At 38.4% G+C, this 21,413-nt stretch overlaps 1 protein-coding gene across 1 annotated transcript; it reads left to right on the top strand.

Annotated features, from left to right (window-relative positions):
- Window positions 1-966: 966 nt before the first annotated feature.
- BNC1 (basonuclin zinc finger protein 1) lies at window positions 967-19,565 on the top strand. Its single transcript, XM_065641902.1, has 5 exons — window positions 967-1,023; window positions 13,154-13,256; window positions 13,419-13,654; window positions 14,892-16,819; window positions 18,884-19,565. The coding sequence occupies exons 1-5, from the start codon at window positions 1,015-1,017 to the stop codon at window positions 19,563-19,565; spliced, it is 2,958 nt and encodes a 985-aa protein (XP_065497974.1). The 5' UTR covers window positions 967-1,014.
- The last annotated feature ends 1,848 nt before the right edge of the window (window positions 19,566-21,413 follow it).

The following is a 21,413-nucleotide window of genomic DNA, read 5'->3' as shown; positions in this document are numbered from 1 at the left end:
CTATCTCTGAGCGGAGAACAGTGTATTCCTGGGTTAGGAGAGCGCCAAGAAATTATCTACGGGAGGCAAAAGTAGAGTAGAGAGTAGGGGAGAAGTGTTTTGTTTGGCGCTTTGTTTTGTTGTGGTGGTGTTTTGGTTTGTTTTGTTTTAATAGGTGAGAAATTACTGTGACAAAAATCCTGCTCTAACTCATTAATGCAACCCAACACCTGAATAACTGAAACCAGATTTTGGCCCAATTACTGGAAAATAATTCTTCTACTGTCTTTATGACCTGTACTTCTGTTAATAGGAAGCTTCAACTTCATAAAAAGAAATAAAATTGAGCCCTAACTCAAAATTAAGTTGATAGGGGGAAATGTTTTAACTTTAAAAAATACACACCCCACTCCGTGAACCTTTGAGACGTGCAAATGTTTAAAAAGAAAAAAAAAACCACAGCAGCTGCAATTTGAAAAGCAACTCTATGATGCTAAAAATAAGTAATTTTAATCAGAAGTACCTTGTAGCTTATTTGCAGCTAGTCATACACGCTGAGAAGAAGAAAAAAAAAAAATCCTGTAACGGGCCTTAGGTCAGCTGCATTGATTGAATGCATTACTTAGGCTGGCGGAGCAGAGGTAGAGTCTCCTCGGCCCGCGTTAGCAGCGCCCCGAGGCTCCGTTTGATCCGGGCGGTGAGGGATGAGTGTCGTGCCCTCCCCGCGCCAGCTGCGCGGGGGCTGCCCCGGCCGGGGGGGCCCGGCCCGCGGGCTGGAGGTGAGAGAGAGGCGGCCACAACTTGGTACTGTAGGTCTGGAGAACACCAAGGGGGAGGATCTTATTTCACTCCCCTGTGCACAGCCCGAGCATACATCAGACCTTGAGGTGCTCAGAGTCAGACAAGAGTAAAGAGGCGTGTGATGGTTCTGCCTTAGTACTTGTACAGGCAGGAGTGTTTCCAGTACTTCTTTGTACAACTCACTGAGGGAATGGGAAACTGGTTTATAGCTCTGGAAACATAAGCACAGTAAGAATGTCTGAGGTAAGGAAAGTTCTTTGCAGTTCTATACGAATGTGTATTTTTACTGTGCAACTTTTCCTTGTGGTTGTGCACTGTGGAGATATAAGAAATCTTGCAATGGTGGTGTTTTGGGTAATGAACAATGGAGGTGAGAGCTGTAAGGAGCTGTACTCTCCATTTCTTAATTACGAAAAGATACTGTAAAAAATCCTGAGTTTCTTTCTGCTGTGCACTGTAAACAACTATGACTTTTCTGTTCTACAGTGAGTAATGAAGAATTGCAGGCTGATTATAATAAGCAGAGCCATCACTTGTGTAATTGTTTTCCAATTGAAGTAGTAGCATGTAAATCATAAATACTTGACAATGTTTAATTGTACAAGCCCTCAATATACGTTAGTAGCAATAAAATCTGTGATTTGTGACTCGGATGTGTTCTGAGTCAAGGGCTTTAAGCAGATACATTATCATTATCATGACGTACAAATGCACTGGAGAGCAGGCAACAATGTAATTTCACTATGAAGTTCTTTAGAAATTAACACTGAAGTGGAGTCTAATGTATGCCCTTTATATACAATTTATTGTTGACTATTTAGCATCCAGAAAATAAGGCCAGTAATTATTTTCTTAGAATCAGTCTCTCTGTATTTCAGGAGGGGAAGACAGGGGAAGAATGAGTGTGTGTGTGTGTGTGTATGGTGGGGGGGAAGGGTCTGGTTTTTTAAATATATTGCGCTAATTAAGAGGTTAAATGCATTGGAATACAAGATGCTTATTTAATTTATTTTTATTTTTTCATCACACATAAAAATAAACATGGTTTAATTGTCAGCTCATACATAATGAGGTTCTGTTAGATGTGTTTAAGATACAGCTTTTTACTTTCTGGTTTATTAATTGGCCAAATACTTCTAGACCTCTCTGTGAGAAATCCTTGGTTTAAAAATGAGGAGAGGGCAGATGGGGGGGCTACTGTATACACAGGCTGTGGTTTATCCTTCTTTAAAATCCTATGCATAAAAAGTGACACTATTTTATTTTCCCCCTATTTTTCTTTTTCTCTCTCTTTTTCTTTTTTTTTCCTTTTTAATAATAATATTTTTCAGTTTGAATAACCTGGGAGCCAGGCAACATCCTGATATTTTGGGGCTGTGGGAGAGAGCAAATGAAATAAACTAGTTTTGTTTTAATTTAAAACAAGCTATTGTTTGAAAGGCATTTAGCAGTCAATTTTCACATGTGATCTGAAGTTGGAGTTTATCGTGCTCATTTAGTTGAGATTGTTCGAGCGATTTCTATAGAAATTTTTGTAATCCATGTAACTACTTGGCTTCTTGAACCTCGGGAGCTGATTGTTTGTCTTATCTTTGGGTGAGCTAACTCTGCGCTGTGTTGCAAAACCTTGGGGCATGTTGTGTTTCTTCGTGTTCCTGCAGCCTGCAAGTGAAGTCAGCTTCATTAGTTTCATGATGGCACATCAGTGCATGGCTGGTGTTGCCGCTTCCTTCCAGCTACTCCCGGAGCATGATCTGGGCTGCCTTGGTTTGGATAAGCTTGTAAGGATTTGTCAGCCAGATGTGACAAGATTGTCAAGAGGCAAGTAAAGAAGGAGATCTGATATTAATCAGTGCATAGCTTGGAGCCAAACTTTCTCAAATGCAGTGTAGTAACATGTTCTTCTCATTTACTGCTGCTCTTTGTGGCTGTAGAACTGCCACTGTCTGAGTTTGACGGTTAAAAGGGATGCCAGCTAATAGTCTTTAATTGTAAGGATACAATTCTAGGTGGGAAAAGATCATATGCTTCTATTTTTAACGTCCTTTTGGAAAATACGGTTCTGTTTACTGCAGTTTGCTGAAAAATATGCAAGCGTTATGTTAGAAAAGAGTCTCTGTTTCTGCACTTTGGTTTTAAAATACCGAAATAGTGGCTCAGCTCTCAGTGCTGGATTGGGAGGTGGGGAGACTCACTCCAGGTCATGGTGCAAAGTAAGACTGGCATTATTTTTAACTGCTAACAACAGTGCCTGTTGATTTCTTTGTTCTAGTGATTAGAACAATATACACTGAAAAATACCTTTGTAATTTCTTCTTCTACAGAAAAGGGAAAAATACAGACTTTCCAAGAACATATCATCTATATTCCATTAGATCTATTTGCCATTATGTGGATAACACTAAGTTTTCTGTATAATCAGTGCAATTGTGCATTTCTGTTTGAATTTTTAGTAGTTTGCAGCTTAATCAGACTTCTATTTTAACAATAGGTGAATATGAAAAGTAACTAATGTTATGTTATAGAAAAAATATTTTTGTTATACTTAATACATGGATTTCTGCTTGATGGATTTTTAAAACGTAATTGTTCTGTTTATTATTTGAACTACCGAACCATCTACAATCTGTTCAGAACCCTAAAAATAATGGTATCTGAAAAATATCCAAACCTGCAGGACAGCCAAATCTTCACAGAAACGGGAAAAATTACTATGAATGTTGGGCCACTTCATGGGCTTTACAGTAGCTGAGATTAAATTCTGCTTGCTTGGGCTGCAACAAAGTTTGGCCCTTTGATACCAACGCCTCGACGTCCAGTTTCTATGCTTGTTCGTGATACTGTTATAGAATCTGTTCATGCAATATTGAGCATGTCATTCCATTTCCAATCCAACTAGCCAGTAATTTATGTTGTTTTCAGTAATAAAGACTTCATTATGGTAATATTAAATACACCTCTGATAAGAACAGAAATGTTCTCATTTTATGTTAGATTACAGTTTTTGCTACATATACACATTTTTAAAGCACTTCTTGTATGATTTGGCATTTAGGAAACACTTTTCATGCAGATTTGAGCTAAAATTTAGGTACAGATCTTGAATTCATTATTCCAGGAAAACATCCACCAAATGCAGGGAACAACAGCTACTTTCTTTGACCCTCTGGGTCACCTCTGGCCCTTCCTGGCTTCAGTGGTGCGGGAGCTCTCACAGCTCCGATGTGCTGGGCAGACAGTTTTTGTCCTCGCAGATGCTGCAGTTGAAGTTTTACAGCGTCATCACCTGTCTCCTTTTTATTTCTTATTATTTTGTTGCTAATTGCTATCTAAAAAAATCCGCTTAGAGACTGAAATTTCAATATTCAGACTCAAAGAATATATTATTGAGGGAATGAGGAAAAGTGAAAATTTCTAACAGACTTCAGTCATTTTAGAATAAAGAACACTGACGTTTTCATTCCATACTTTAAAACCATGGTAGGATTGTTTGTTTAAACAAATAGAAAAAAAAAAAAGTCAAATACAAACATTTGACTTCAAATTTCAAATATAGCTGATTATTAATGAGAAATGGGTACTTTTTCATTTGAAAGTAACCTATCTCTGAAAGCCAGTTAAAAATTCCCTCACCTGTGTTCAATAAAAAGGAATACCCAAGTTTTAAATAGTGAAATTACCAATGGAGCTACACCGTTGCGTAAAATATTGCATAACTATAGCACCATAGATAGTATCATGTGTATGTGTACAAATACTGTTTAGGCTTAAAATTTATGAAATTGCATTAAATGAAATTGTGTAACGCTAAATATTTCAGAGCGCTGTTATTTTTGGTTTATTGTTTGATCTCTGTCTTCACTCTGTGAACAGGAAAAAAGGAAAAAAAATTAAGTATGCTTGTGAGGAGCTGAAAAACTTGAAACTAACCCACATTGCGCACGTGCAACATTTTGTAAACTAGGTAAAGAGTTAAACACATATTTTAAAGGGCTTACAATTGCTTTATCCTAATATTCTTCATTTCTCTGATACTTGTGCATTTGTGTTTTTAACACTTATTTCTTGCTAATATAGGGCTTGGAGTTAAATATTTAATTAAACTTCAGTTCATTGATAGGTCTGTAGTTTCAGCATTAAACGTGGTATGCATAGCATGTCAATATGGATAAATCATATGTGTGCAATTTATTTGCTAGGTCTAGTGCTTTATCATAAGAAGTTTCACACCATTTCTATCCAGTGACTTATCTTTATCCCTAAAGCCTGAGCAGTTTTTCTCATCAGTGTGTAGCAATCTGTTACTCATTTTTGAAATGCACTAATAAGAATTATTTTTCCTGTACATTTATTAAAAAGGGAAGTTACTTCAATACCTTGTGACAAGTACTGCTTAATACTCAGCAAAATGTGAGGGTTTCTGACCTAGCCAGGTTAGGGCAGGTAGGCCATGGGAACTGTAGCATTGACTGTTTCAGAGTCAAAAGTAAATAACAACTGTAAGATAATGATAATGTGACATTTTTCATACCTCAATTTGTATTTCTTGTTTTCTTTTCCAAACCAAACGGTAAAAGAGGATCTAAAGGCGTTCCTGAGTCTGACCAAGCTGTCTGTCAGCACACACCTGTTGTTAACAAGTGAGATTAATTGCAGTGTCAGCCAGTGTATCTACAAGCACGTTGGTTGAACAGCAAAATTAAGTTTTACTGTCCAGTGCTTTGTGTTTGAAGAGCAGCAGCCTGAGTGTGTGTGCTCACACACACACACATTCTTTGCTCTTTATAATTATTTTGACAGTGCCATTAACAAGAGCTGCCCTAAGGGGCCCTTTAGGGTAAGTGACATGCATGAGGAGTGATTTTCATCCCACAAGTTATGCCGGGATTAAAGCCTGGCCTTGCAGCGTGCTGCCGCGCTCAGCAGCGGCTCCCTCGCCCAGCTGCCGTGCCCGAGCCAGCCCAGAGCTCCTTTCCAGTGGCCACGAGAGCTGCCGAGCCGAGCCCAAACTGGCTGTAGGGCCATGAGTCTCTAGTCCCTTATCTCAGCTCCTCACCCTCAACTGTTCTCAGTTAAAAAAACTTTTTAGCAAAGTGGTGACATGTGGACTCCTGGTCCCTAATTCAGTAGCCAGCCAAAACCGGCTTTCAAGTCCACAAGCATGGTTGCTTTGCTTGGGTGGTGCCGTCCTGTGAAGGTATGACCTGATTTTGATTCCATCTTACTAAGCTTTTTCACTTCCCTCCCTCACTTTTTGGCTGGTTTTGAGGATATTTTAGTCAGTTATTACAAGGACAAGTAAACATTTTCAGCTCAAGGTGTTCAACTGCACCCACAAGAGAGAGATTGGGTCAAATTCTAGGCCAAAACTGGCTTTGTTCAGCCCCACTGAGGGAGAGGGTAATGGGGTAATGCAACTTGCTGCAGGATCTGGGTTGTAAATGTTCTGTTTACATGTGTTCTCAGGCTGTGGCTGTTTAAAAGGAGGTCAGGTTTTGGTATCTGACCCCAAATAAACAATATGAACATGTACATAAGGATCCAGATAATTAATGGGACGTATTCTGTGGTCTTATCTAGAAAGTGTATTCAACTCGAAGCCTTCGTGTTCTTCTACAAGTAAAAATCATAACATAATTTCCCCAACGAGAAGGAGTAAGCGGGAGTTGAGTGGTATCAGCACCAACCAACGTTTTCAGCACAATAGGTGTTAAGTTCAGCTCCTAAGTCCATGTTTGGCCTCTGAAACAAAAGCTTTTTTTCTGGGTTTTTTAAAGATCCTTGCATCTCCTGAGCTTGGTAGGAGTGTACATGTATGGAAACCAGCCTGGTTATTGAGGAGCCATCGTGGATTTAAGAGCTGAGTTGTGAGCGTACCTTTGTGTTTAGTGGCACTGTAAAAGGCAAGTTGTGACCCATCTCCACCTTTCTCATCTCTCTCTTGGTTGGTCTCTTATGCAGGAGGCAAGAATTTTGCTAAATAATTTTACTAATAAGCAGTTTGTCAAATGAATCATCTAGGGCTGGCATTTTAAACATGTCTGTTAATGGAGAAGGCTGGAGCTATTTGGTCAGATCTGTTTACTCTGTCACATCCATGTGTAACTTAATTAAAAGCTCAAAATAGGGAAGATATCAGACTTCTAGATAAAACAAACTGTAAGGCTTGTTTGCTTCTCATGAAAGATGTTTGTTATTACTTAATATGTTTGTTAAATAACTGTGTTAAAGGCAGCTGTTACTTCATAAGAAACATTTTTTGTGGTATAAAACTCTGGAAATAGTGTGAGCTGCATTCAGTCCAATATAACGAGGAATGTTATAAGGACCTTTTCCTTGCTTTAATAATTTATATAATTATTTATTTTAGTCTTAAGTATTTTAAAACTTTAGTATAGAAGCAATAGAATTTGCAAGAACCAAGTGTACTTCAGTAGGCACCCATGTACATGACTGGTACCCCCTTTGTTTGCAGGGGAAGGCTGTGAGGGGCAGGCAGTGTATGTGGCTATACATCAGTGGCGTGTGATCACCAGTGCAGCTTTGACCTCAGCTGAGAGCCTTAAACACGTGACACAAGAAAACACCACAATCCTGAGCTGAGCATGTGTGAGTTGTAGCATGGGCCAGATCTACTTTGTGCAGAGCAACTCTCAGCTTGCCCTTGCTGTCAGACCTGCGCGTGTGTCGGTGCTGGGTCACTGTCTCCCTTTTCTCCATCCCTTTGTGTCCTCTTAGCTCTTCTACAGGCAGGTGGGATTCATAGCCCTACTAAACTTGGAATAGGTTGACGCTTTCCAGGAACAGGGATAAAAGATGCTTATTCTAAACTCAACAGATATAATATCAGCATGCAGTTTAGGCTTAGTCGTTGGGCTGTATCTTCAACAAGTACTTACACCATCTGGAGCAGCACACCACCTTTTGTGATTGTACTTGGAATACACTGGAATATATTTTAGTTCCAATAAGTGCAGGGAGCTCAACAGAGAATCAAAAACTGAAGCCTATGTTTAGGAGGAGCAGCCACAAGGGCAAAATCTGTGCTGCAGAGGGGACAGGGTGGAACTCTGCAAATACACGTGGGATAGCTGAAAAGAACAAATATTACCAGTGTGATACAGATAGGCACAACTGGGTTGTGAGACAGTGAAAGTAAGGTGGACAAAATGGAAATTGAGAACTTGTTTTAAATCATGACAAAACTGGCAGGTGGTATTATTTATCAGTGCAATATATCCCTAGGGGAAGTGGCAAAAGTTGTCTGACAAAAAAATGGACGAAGCAAGGCTTCTCTCATTGTATGATGTGGAAATGTACAGCATTGACAGAGATGCTTAAGATAAAGGGTTTTTTACATTTGTCTCTCCTTTTTCAATAGTTTTTCAAAGGATTCAAATGCAGAAATAATCAAGTGTAAGTGCATGATGAAAAAGGAAGACATATTTAAACTTTGCACGCAGTGGATGACAGTAAAAACAGGAAAGAAAACAAATGGGTCAGGAAGGCAACTTCACACTCATGTATAGTTACTCTTTTCTTTACAAAGATGCACGCAGATTTGGATTTGGCCTTTGATTTAGCTGTGGATGATACTTTTAGTTTAAGAGGTGGTTAATGTATCCATCCCTTTACATCCCATGCAAATCTTTTACAAGGTGCAAGCAAGAAAATATTTCCAAATAACCAGACACATCTCATGTTTGATTTTATTTCTACAAACCAAAAAGCTTAATTTCTGTGCATTTTTCGTAATATGTGATAAAATTGTTACCTGTACTCTACTACTCATATTTTAGCTGACTGGCAGACAAAAAAAATCATAATGCTTTGCAAACTGATGATCTTGCCTCTTCTTCCACAATGTTCTACCTGTGGAGCCACTGCAAGTCCATTCTGCAGAAATGGGACATGTCCCACTTCTTTTGTATAGAATACCTGCTCACCAGGGCACATGTCTTGGAGGGTTATGTATATTCAGTGGGATTACTTTTTCTGGGAAATGAAGGTGAGGTGGCCATAGGAGATATGGCTTGTTCCTAGAAGCCCTCAATAAAGGACATGAAAAGCAATATCTGTTATGTTTCATCTAATAAAAGTTTCTCTCACATTTTTTTTTCACGTAACTCCTATTTCTTCATCAAACTTGCATTTTAAACTGTTAGGAGTGTTTAATCCATGCTCGCAAATGATGTTCCTGTAACACAACATCAGCGACACCATTTTGTCATTAGTCTGCGGAGCAGCCGAGCTCTCATGCTCTTCATGCGATAGCAGTAGCCAAAAAAAATTTTTTTTAAAAGGTGGTTTCTAAAGTGAGAAGTAGCTTTGTGCAAAGAAGACAAGGGTTGTTCTTGGATGCCAGGAACAAGTGAGGGTGCTGACGTGTGCATTACTGATGCTAAATAGTACCTGGGTGACCTGGGACTTGCTCTTCCAGGTTACTGGTGTCCGCGCTTGCAGGTCCCGCTGCCCGCAGAGCCAGAGCAGCTTTCTAGGGTGAGCAGAGCTCTCTAACTCCGTCTTGACAGGCTCTTTGATATTTACTTACTTTTTAATTTATTTCTCAAGCCAAAGTGCTATCAAACCAGAATCCACTTAACACTGAATGAGATTGGATACAGTTATCTCGTCCTCCTTCTCTTGCTGCATTTGTTTTAAACCTGCTGGTAGTCTGTTGCAAGCCAGCAGAGGTCCCAGGAGGCTTCAGGAAAGCGTAGGTGATCTCAGGCTTCCTTTGGGAAAAGAAGCTTGATTATATACACAGAATCAGAATGAACTTGTCCCATTAGCTTGTGCTTTTCTTTAGCTGTCAAGGCTGCGAGTGGGTTGTGAAGAAACGTTCAGTAACTTTTGAAGCATAATTGAAGCCACATCAATATCTGGCAAAAAAAAGATGTGAACAGTCCTGACTTTCAGGCAACAGATGTTAAGATTTCTTTTTCAGTGATTAGTAGTTAGATGGTTTTCAGCAACCAGTTTAATGGTTAACCTGTATCTCTCGTAATGAGGAATCATTGGTATTAAAAATCCAATGTTCAGATTCCCATAGTCATGCTGATAAAACCACAGAAAATGTTGATCAGAATTTTCAACTCTATTTTTAAAAAAATGAAGAAAGTTGCTTATAATGGATTTGGAAAGATCCATTTGTGAGGGAGAGAGTGATGGGAAAGCAATAACAAGATCCTTGATGATAGAATGAGATTTACTTTTTTTAAACATCTGCCTTATGCGTCTGGAAACTAAAACTAAATAATAGACCTGAATGAAAGGATTGCATTTTTAAGAATTTTCACTTTGATTTCCGTCTACATTTCCAATCCTTTAATTACATTTTTGAAGCTTTACATGTACGCAATATAGAAAGTTATTCCTTTGTTCTGTAGAATGAAATTGTGTGTACATTCCACTTGTTGGGAAAATAAAGCTCATTAAAAGACTTGATATAATTACAGTGCCTTAGAATAGGCATATTAAGCATAGTAGGATTAACAAAGAAAAGACAATCAAATTAATCTCATGAAGTTTTGCTAAGTTTCTCTTCATTAATCTCTGATATAAGTTAATTTGGGAGATAAACAAAGTGCATCTTTTACAAGTGCCTTTTTAAGTTGAACAACGAATGAAGATTTAAAGTTGTGACTCACTGCTTATTTTATAAGTTAATTTTGCCGTGTTATAAATTCTCTGTGCCTACATTAACGCAGATTTGCTAGAAAAGTTTTGGGAGACACAGACTCTGACAAGCACAAAGGAAGGGAAAAAGCTGCCAACCTGAAATTCACACTTGTTTCTTCTCAGGGAATCTTACAAGTAATTTTTTAAGTTGCTGACAGCCCCCTGATTCGAGGGTGTACCTTTGATATGTTAGCAGTATGCAAGCGAACTGCATCTAACCAGTAATGTATTGACTTGAGAGGTGATCAATTCCATAGTTAGAATAGAAGGGAAACCCTACTCCTTTTCCAATAGCACCTTTCATATATGTAAAACAAAATGTCCTCCTTTTACTTTTTCTGGTTTTTTGCATGGGCAGTCTTATACACATATACAGGAAGACAAAATAAATGCATGTACTATATGGAAGAAAGATCTTACAAAAAGATCTTTCTTTGCATTATGAAATGCAAAATTTTATGTGGTGTATCTTTCTTGTCTAAGTGCGCAAATTAAGAAGAAAAAATAGTTTTAAAGGTCAGTGGTTTGTGGAATATGTCCAAAGGAATAGGAATTAAAAAATTTTTGAAATCTCAATTAACTTATCATCATGACAGCTTTTTTCATTGTGCATATTTCTGTTACTTCTTGCAGAAAAAGGAAGTACTGTTTTGTAATATCTGTCTGGAGGGACTGCAAAAGATGCATTCATGGAATGCACTGCCGTTACCAAACCTAGCAGGGTCACCTGTGGAAGGGGTTCAGTCTGTGCGAGTCACAGAATATTATGTATGTACAAAGGCAGAAGACTTCAACTACATTATTGTTTGATATCTTGTGATAGATATGAATTATCAGCCAACAACACCTCTTTTTCTCAACATTTCCGTAAGAAATTTATGGCTTTTTATTGTTATATGAAAGTATTTTAGCATGTAAGTGAAAATATATCCTATATTAAAGTGAAGCAATTCACGCTGCGTAGGGTATTGATGTGTATTTTACGACTTTACGGAGAGCACAGAGCTTTTCTCAAGAATTCAGTATTTTGCGATGGCTCCTTTAAAAGATTAAAGGCCAAGTGATTCAGAGATTTCAGTAGCCATTGCCACTTGTTCCGATCCTTCAAATAAAAATGAATCTCAGTATCAAGTCACTGCAGTCTGGAGATGTGTAAGCTAACTCCTTGATAAGCCAGCTACTGAGATTTTAAAATCTTAGTCCAAATGCAGTAATGCAAAGCACCAGGCACCCAAACGTCCTGCACATGCTTGTTTGTAGTAGACTGTTGTGTGTAGTGTCCTCTTGTGCCCCGAGTCAGTCAAATTCTTCAAGCCTAAAGAAATCCCCATTGCAAACCACAGTGAAATTACCTTTCGTGTCCTTTTCATTTTAAATATTTCCCGCGTCCATCTTTCTTGGCCTAATTGTCTAAAAACTTGCTTCTTTGTGTGTTTTCCGAAAGTGCCAATGTGGAGATGCCTCTGTTGAGAAGACATTACTTTTTTTCTTCAAGTCTTGTCTTGCTTTTTTATGGTTATTAATAAGTAATGGAAGTCCCCATTTTGCCTAAGAGCCTAGAAGCAGGAGTAGCAGCCAGTAGTGGGCATAACTTTGCCTTATTTCATATCTGCCTCTCTGTACTTTAAAATGTAAACCATTTTATTTTAAAACCACAGAACTGCAAACATGTTAGAGTTGCATAATGTAACTTTTTTTTTTTAATTCCGCTTCAGACTTTCTGCACATTAATTTATCCACTTTCTCTCCCTTAATAAATATTCCGTTTATCCAGGAACTATTCTGAGTGTCAGATCTAAGCAATACAGAATCCTACAAATACTTGGCTCTGTAGCAATCCCTATAGAGCTTTAACTGGGGCCTCAGTGTTGTCTGTCTGCGTTCTCTCTTACAGCAGATGGGCACATGCAGCAGAAAGCAGGTATTCCAGGAAGCAAGTTTGTCTTACTCTGTTGATGAGGAATATCTCAATACTAATTTGACTTACATTATAGATGACCTTGGTGAGAGTCGTGATGTGCACATAGAACTGTGCAACTGCTTGCTCTCTGTTTGAGTGCTCTATTTTGTCCGTTATCTTTGAAGCATTTCCCTTACAAAATGTGACTGCTCTAGAGGAGCTGGAGAACTTTTTGGTGAGCTTTGTTACTGAGGAGTGTTAGTGAACTCCTGTATCTTTGACAGGATACATATATTCTGTGTGGATACTACTGATGTAAGGGATGACATCCATGCAGAGCTAACACACCACTCATTCGAACTTCCTTTATTGCAGTATAGAGTTCCAGCAGAACTTCAAGGGAGTGTGTCTTTCATCTGTATGTCTTTGTTTTCAAACCTTGCTGAAAAAAAAGCAATCTTACATGAAGATCATAGCTTAGGTGAATGCACAAGAACAGTTTATTATTGTTATAAAGGTGCTTTGGCCTAAATAAATCCACAGAAATGCTGCTATGTATATCATTAAGTATTTTGCTTCCATAATATTCTAGTGTTCTAGCTGGTGACTGATTCTCTTTAAAGCAGAGGTAGTCTTGCATAACTTGGGGTTTCCTGCGTTACTTACACTGCATATTGATAGGTATGTTATCTCTGTCTTCATGTGGGTTTTATGGCTGTATCATAGGTGTATAATCTGCACACTCTAGATGGTGCTTATATATAACCGATAATCCTTTCTATTGAATTCCAGGCCATCCGATGCACTCTGGTGAACTGTAGTTGTCAGTGTTTCAAACCTGGGAAAATAAATCAGCGACAATGTGACCAATGCCGGCATGGATGGGTAGCACATGGTAATATTTGTTTTTACGATCTATGTAAAACCTTTTAGCATCTACCTCACTATAGCATGCTTTTTGTGTCACACCCCCCACACCGCCCCAGTATTAGTTACATTCAGCTTTATCTGTCTCTTGTTACTCAAGTTTATTTACATTTTGTGATTTTATTTTCAGCCCTGAGCAAATTAAGGATTCCCAACCTCTACCCATCAAGCCAGGTAGAAATAGTTCAATCCAATGTTGTCTTTGATATCAGTAGCCTCATGTTGTATGGAACCCAAGCCATTCCCGTGCGCCTTAAAATCCTACTGGATCGACTTTTCAGTGTTCTGAAGCAGGAAGAAGTGATACAGATTCTCCATGCTCTGGATTGGACTCTGCAGGATTATATACGTGGATATGTGCTACAGGTATTTAGAGGGGCTTTTTTAATATAAATATGATAGCTAAGTAGTATTTCATAATGTTTTCTAGCTTAATCTTACCAGTGGTTCACACAATGCATGAACAGCGTGGTACCTCTGAAAGGCAGTAATAGACTTGTACAAGCTTAGCGCCAGAAAAGAAAGGGTGGATGTTTGCTCTTACTCTGTTTTCAGTCTGACTTAACTGAAATCTTCCTGCTTTACTCAAATCTATCAACAAAGGTAAGCCAAGATAAAAAGAAAAAGTTACTGGGAATATATCAAAGTAAAGGCTTCAGAATTTGCTCTAGTATTATTTAAACAGTGAGTTTACTTTTATAGAGTAGAATAATACATTGGCAAATAAACTTGCCATCATTTTAAACACCAGGGGCAATATTCATCTCTGGTGTGGTGCTACTGACCTTACTGGAGCTGCATCAAGTATGAATTTGGCCCTGCGTGCTTACACTGATGTTAGTCCTGGCTACTGTGGAAGTTACCTTTTATGTAAAGTAACATTATGATCTTACATTATGACATGAATCAATATTTAATGGTCTTGATAATCTTGCTTTTTAGTGTTGGGATTAAAAATATGGAATCAATTACCTTGAACCTCTACTACATGAAAAATTTATAATGCTACGTTCTTCATCATCTTAGAAACTCTTACATGCACTGTGAAAAATCTCAGTAGGCCATCAAATACATGTTCTGTGATAAAATATTTATTGTAGTTATTGGGAAAAGTTAGGCATAGCTAGAGTTTGAAAGAACTCCAACACTCTAGTGTAATTACAGCTGTGCTCTGTGAACACTGGCAATAGATCAATACAGGTTCATTTGTTCTCTGATCTTAGTTGCTTGGAAGATTATTAAACTTGCAATGAAAGAATACTTAACTTAAATGAGGAGCTAAATCTGGGTCTGATTGTTCCATCTCTGCTGTCTGTACTTACATGATACTAACTGTTGTTCAAATGACGTGTCTTAATTTTTGTGGAAAAAAAATAGTTTCTTGGAAAGTATTCCTGTCAGTTCAGAAAGAAATAATATCACCAATGTGGTAAAATTTGGAAGAATGTATCACAGAATTGGCATTAATCTCTCATTAAGTAGAATGGTTTTATCATTTTGCTAGAGAATAATTTTTAGTCCCTGGAAAAATGAGATTTGGCGGGAGGGTTTTTTTGTTTGCCTTAACTGACGGCTGACTCATTTAAGTATTTTTTTGCTTTAGGATGCTTCAGGAAAGGTGCTGGATCACTGGAGCATCATGACCACTGAAGAAGAACTGGCTACTTTGCAACAGTTTCTTCGTTTTGGAGAAACTAAGTCCATTGTAGAGTTAATGGCAATTCAAGAGAAAGAAGGGCAATCTATTATAATTCCACCGCCAACTGCCAATTTGGATATTAGGGCATTCATTGAGAGCTGCAATCAACACAGTCCTAACTTTTCTGCTTCCTTGGACAAAATGAGTCCCACCAACATTCATCCCTTTGAGAATATTGTAAATAACATGGCTTTCATGCTGCCATTTCAGTTTTTCAGTCCAGTGCCTCCACCTTTGATAGGTTCACCACCAGAAAGACATTTGATTGAGCAAGGTCAAGACCATAGCAATGAAACTAAACAAGATGTTCAGATACCATTTTCCGAAAGCAGCTTCTTTACTTCTAGTTCTGCACCATTTCAAGTTGAAAATGAGAGGAGCGTAAATGGTCCAGATGTCACGACTAAAACAGAAGATGATGCCCTTTTAAGTGATTCCAGTTCACATAATGCAGCAGCAAAGCTTGAAATGACGGCACTATCTCCAGAAAACAAAATGAAATCCGTTGAAAAAAATGGCACTGGGCCAAGGAAAGGGCGTGTTTTCTGCACTGCATGTGAAAAGACATTTTATGACAAAGGTACTTTAAAAATACATTACAATGCTGTTCATCTGAAGATAAAGCACAAATGCACAATTGAGGGCTGCAATATGGTATTTAGCTCATTGCGAAGTCGAAATCGTCACAGTGCAAATCCTAACCCCAGACTCCATATGCCAATGAATAGAAATAACAGGGATAAAGATCTAAGAAACGGTTTGACCATTGCTGGACCGGGAGATTGTAAAAGGACAGAATTTACAATTTTAACTCCGGATAGCAGAACCATTACCAGCTACGCCAGCTCTTGTACAGATTCAAAGGCTCAGGCTGGATTCCCCAGTATTGGACAGAATGGTGTCCTCTTTCCAAACCTGAAGACAGTACAGCCCGTTCTTCCTTTTTATCGTAGTCCAGTCACACCAGCTGAGCTTGCCAATACTCCAGGTACTCTTCCTTCTCTGCCTCTTGTTTCTTCCTCAATACCAGAGCAGCTTATTTCAAATGAATTGCCATTCGACATGCTACCCAAGAAGAAATCTCGTAAGTCAAGTATGCCTATTAAGATAGAGAAAGAAGCTGTTGAGACACCTAATGAAGGCAGTGATGTTGCCAGTTCTGAAGATGACACACGTCTGCAAGTGGTAAGCGATGGAGAGCTTGAGACCTGTGAGCATAAGATAGAGAAGCGGTTGACCGACAGGGTGGAAAAGCACCCCCATTCAGGTAATTCGTGGAAATCTGTCTCTGGGGTAGAGGGCCCAAAGTATTTTGAATCTGTCTTTGCGCCAAATAACAAATACATCAAGGATATCTCTGACAATGAATTGCACCACTGTGAGAAAGAGGTTAAACCAGAAGAAAACCAACCATTAAAAATAGTTTCCCATGAGATTATATATGAAGATCCAAAACACCACCACAATGATGTTATAAAACTAATGACTGAACCCCCCATGTATATTAAAGAGCAGTCAAAACGCAGGATTCCTAAAAATGACTGCCCTGAATTGCAACACCACTTGCTGACCGGGGGCTTTTTCAGCACTTTGTCAAACAGGGGTGCTGCCATTCCTTGTTTTGAAGACTCTAAAGATATGGATCATGTCAGTCAACATGCACTAGGGATTCAGAAGGAAGAAAGCCGCTTTCATTGTGACATCTGTATGAAGACTTTTAAAAACCCTTACAGTGTAAAAATGCATTTTAAAAATGTACATCTCAAAGAAATGCATATTTGCACAGTTGAGGGCTGTAATGCTGCTTTCCCTTCTCGTAGAAGTCGAGACAGGTAAGAAAATTATAAACAAAATTGTATTTATTTTACCATCACAATGGAGCCTAATTTGAAATTAAAATGAGTGTTTGAGGAAGGGAGCCTGCAAAGATTTTCTGTATATCTTCGTATAACAGGTATGATAACTTATCAGAACATTTGTGAAATGAAAATCCATTGAAAGAAACATTTCCTTTCCACTAGACTACGAGGTATTAAATAAAGCCATGAAAATTTCATAACTGATAAAGACTGCAATAGTTGAAAGAATACTTTAGAACATAAAGCGAAAGCCACAAGGGTATGAATTCAGTAATTTTCCAGTAGATGCATGTGTGGACTTATATGTTTAATATGTACTTTCGTGTGTATTTTAATGTATACAGTGTTCTTTAATGAAAAAGCAATGAGATCAATTCAGGAAATCTTCACTTGCCCTTGTCCTTGCATTCATTACTCAAGGATTTTGAACAGACTGGTGGGAAAAGGCCCATAAGATGACTCTGTCAGTACAATATTAACATTATGCAGTGCTAGTTGAACTTACACTGTCTGCTGCGTGTCCACATTGGTAGCGCTTTTTTGTGAGATTACATACTAATTCCTAAACTATTTCATGAGCTTGATTCAGTTTACTGTTGGCTGCAGTGTTGTGTTGCTGTAAATCATTATTTCAGCCCCTTATGCACATAGACTGAGAAACAGGAACCGAAGCTTTTATTGTTGACCATCAGTTATGTGTCTGCATTGATAAGTGATAGATGACAAACCCGTTAACGTGCGACCGAGTGTTGTCGGTTTTCTGACTTTCCTGTAACAGTGTTAGAGCAGCTTTCGGCTGCAGCAAGCGTGCCTGGATAATAGTCCAGAGCGACACGGGGTTTAGATGGTCTGTAATCTGCCAGGAGTGCTGGAGCCAGCTGATGCAGTCCAGAGAGGATGGGCCGGTCCCTGAGGACTGGCCGCTGCATCCGAGCTGCACAGATTCATCCGGTGCTGGCAGGGCCTCCTGCCCTGCTCTGCTGCCTGCGTCTTCCCAGATGTGAATTCCTCTCCACTCTAACTGTGATATGGGCCACAGGAAAGAAGGCCAGCAGTAAGATTTGCATTCACATGCCATGAATTCCTTCCCACACCAATATGTTCGATTAAGTTTTAACATAGCTGCTTTTGGAAGATGGTTTCTTTAAAAAACAAACAAACAAACAAAAGCCAATGTACAACAAAGTTCACAAGCTTTGTGCAAGACAGTCGTTATTTGGAACAACTTTGCAGAAGTCTCTAACATAGATCGCTGTGACTGCAAGGGCAAAATATTTCTGTGCCCTTTTGAACAGTTCATGGTTTGGATGAAACCATGATGGCAAGGGGAAAAATTAATATTTTCCCTATCTTGCAATAAATTGAATCTCCAAGCCAGAGCCTGGAAGTTCCCAGGGAGCTGATTGATAGTGTTCAATGAGGAGCAGTGATTTCATATGTTTTGGTGGTTTTAAACTGACTCTAGAGATACCCATGCAAAAACTGCAAGTTGCGTAAAATGCAATATTCCTTCATTGAAGGAAATTCCTGCCAAGGAAAAGCTCTGTATCAATGTGTACAGCTGCATCTTGGCACGTGGTTACGGTACTTAAGAGATCATAAATATTTTTTGCAGACTCAGGTGTCGTTCCTTTCCTGCCTTGTCCACTGGGAAAGGATCTTGTTTCTTCCCACTCTCAGTCCATTCTCTGATCTCAGTTCAGTATACAGAAGCTGTTTAGTCTGGCCCCCAACTCTTTTAGGCCCAGAACTAGATCTAGTGAAGCAGAGTGCTATTCACAATGCAGGAGACAATCTGAAACATCGATTTCTGTAGAGTTTTTTCTGATATATGCCAGTGCAGGCAAGTTCAGCTACTCAGTCAAATGTGTAAATCATCCATGTGCACTCCCAGCATGGCAGTTGGTCAAATTAGAAGTACACAGTTCGTGCATGCTACTAAATATTGATTTTTTTTTTCGTTGTTAATGATCATTATGAAACAGCTGTTAAGTGAGGCGAAACACTTTCTTGCTAAGCTTGTCTTTGTTCTTCTAGACATAGTTCAAACCTAAATCTTCATCATAAGCTTCTGACTAAAGATACACTGGAATTCAACAACCATTTCAATGCAACATACCTCTTGAAAGACATGGCTAAGGAGTTTTGTCAAGATGTCTCTTTAAAACAGCATGTTGGACATACTTCTGTAATCTTCAAAGGAATGAACAGAACAGGCAGCTTGGTTTTTCCAATGAGCAAAATTAGAGAACCCTGTTCTGAGAGTTACGGATACGATCCATTGAATGATGGAGCTGTTCTGGATCTAAGCACTACTTCCAGCATTAAATCTGAGAGCAGTGCTCATTCTTCTTGGGATTCTGACGGAGGAAGTGAAATATGCACCATGCCCTTGGATGATAGTGACGAAAGCTGTGAAGGACCCAGCCTAATGCCCAATGATGAACTCTACCAAGACTGTACTTTAATTGAGAAAGCTAATCAAAACTTTGCAACTTTACCTTCCAGTTTGCCAATAACTTGTCATATATGTCAAAAAACTTATAGTAATAAAGGAACTTTCAGGGCTCATTACAAAACTGTGCATCTCCGCCAGCTCCACAAATGTAAAGTCCCAGGTTGCAACACCATGTTTTCATCTGTTCGCAGTCGGAACAGGCACAGTCAAAACCCTAATCTGCACAAAAGCCTTGCTGGGTCACCAACTAGCCTACAGTAAGATCATGCTGATCTTAATTTATTTCTGTTAAGAATTAATCATTTCAATTAAGGAATGTGTTAGCATTAGTTTATTGAAACTCATTTGACTTCCAGCCCACTCAACAGCCACCATCAAATTCTTTTCTCCTGTGTGCGCTCTCCAGCGGTTTCATTCAGCAAAGCTCGGTGCTGTAGTTTTTGTGGAGTTGTTTGGTTTGATGTTAAATAGTTAAAGCTTCTGTACGGAAAAGAAAGCATCTTAGAAATGGTGGAAATATGGAGACATTAACTAAAGTATTTCTGATACCTGTGAAGTATTACTTGCCAACAATAGGAGCTTCCAATAAGAACCATCGTCCCGCGTGTTTACATGTTAAATGAGTTGCGTTGAAATGAGGAACAGCTGGGGTGAGTTTCCTCTGGTTGGCTTGAGAGTTTTGGGGCTACCATTTCGTTCCTGAGACCACAGTCTGAAGGTGACTTGCAGTATTAGTTGAACGTGGTATTTGCAGTTTACTATATCCCAAAATCCAAACGATAAAATAGAAATTTGGGAAGACTTTGCATACAGTCCAAATCTTCTGGAAATCCTGCAGTCCTTACTCTTTAAGTTGGCATTTCACTTGAATAAAGATTGCAGTATTTTTGCTTTCTTGGAATTTAATACAATTTGCTTTGCAATAGGAGGGGCTACCCAGTTTGGCAGGGTTACCTGAGTAAATGTGAGATATTCTTATAAATCGTAGTGATAGAAAGAATGAATAGGTTAAGCTAAAATTTTTGAACCACAGCAAACGCATCCATAAAATACGGGGGAATAAGTAAACCCTTTAATTTAAAATGCACTTTTTGAGTTCCACTTTCAGGAAAAGTTTCTGTTAAAAATAGAAAGAAAAAAAAAAAGGAAAAAAAAGAAACCAAACCAAATATCCGAACTGCGTAACAGTTCGAAGGTGCAACTCGAAACCTTTGAGAGCCAGAGATAAAATGGATGCAGTAGAAATCTTTCATGATTCAGCAGTTAGTGTTTCTCTTAACTGGTGGGGGAAAAAACCATATTGATCGTTGTAACGATAGAATGCTTATTCTCATTCACACCTTTTTTTATGAGAACATTGTTTGATATCTGTTAAAATGTTTAGTATCTTTGTACTTGTCCCTGTAATTAACAGTATTCTGCATTATGTTCTATGCACTTAAGAAGACTGGTCTTGCATTGTATTTAAAAAAACCACTTTAATATTTAATTTGTAGTCACATCATACAAATGCTGTGTGTGTACTTGTGGTGCATCTTCCTTGACTGAATCATTTCCAAAAAGAAAAAGAAATATGAAAGCAATTCTTACAGTAACTTTTTTTTTTTACTTTAATTCACCAGTTGAAATCTGTTGGTCAATTTTTGTATGCAAACTTGAGATCGACAGAACAACCTGTACATATTATACCAAAGCTCTTACAGTTATTTGTGGTTTCTAGAACTAGTCTAGTTTTCCAGTATAACTGGATCTTAGTCTTTATTCATTTTTGTGACTAAATAAAAATAGACTGAATTTCTGGATTTCATATGTATGTAGAAAGAATATTACAATGCTATTGCCATATGTCTTGATGTTTAACTTATTCTAAAAAATCCTATGGTATTGTAACCATTTCATATTGTATAAAGGAAACAAAAGCGGACTGAATATTTCACTAATTCTTTTGAAAACTGGTTTGTGTGTGAGTATGGGTTATGCAAGAAAAAACATGACACAGTTGTAAATGTTTGTGCTCACTAGAAATGGTTTCCATGCATTGTGTAAAGTAATTTCTATTTTTTTAATTTACAGTAGGTTTATGTGATATTTAAAATAATCCATTTGTGC

The sequence above is a fragment of the Caloenas nicobarica genome, chromosome 10 (genome assembly GCF_036013445.1).
Source record: "Caloenas nicobarica isolate bCalNic1 chromosome 10, bCalNic1.hap1, whole genome shotgun sequence".
In the NCBI taxonomy this organism is placed as follows: Eukaryota; Metazoa; Chordata; class Aves; order Columbiformes; family Columbidae; genus Caloenas; species Caloenas nicobarica.
Note: the sequence above shows the minus strand (reverse complement) of the source record. Positions and strands in the feature narration are given on the sequence as shown.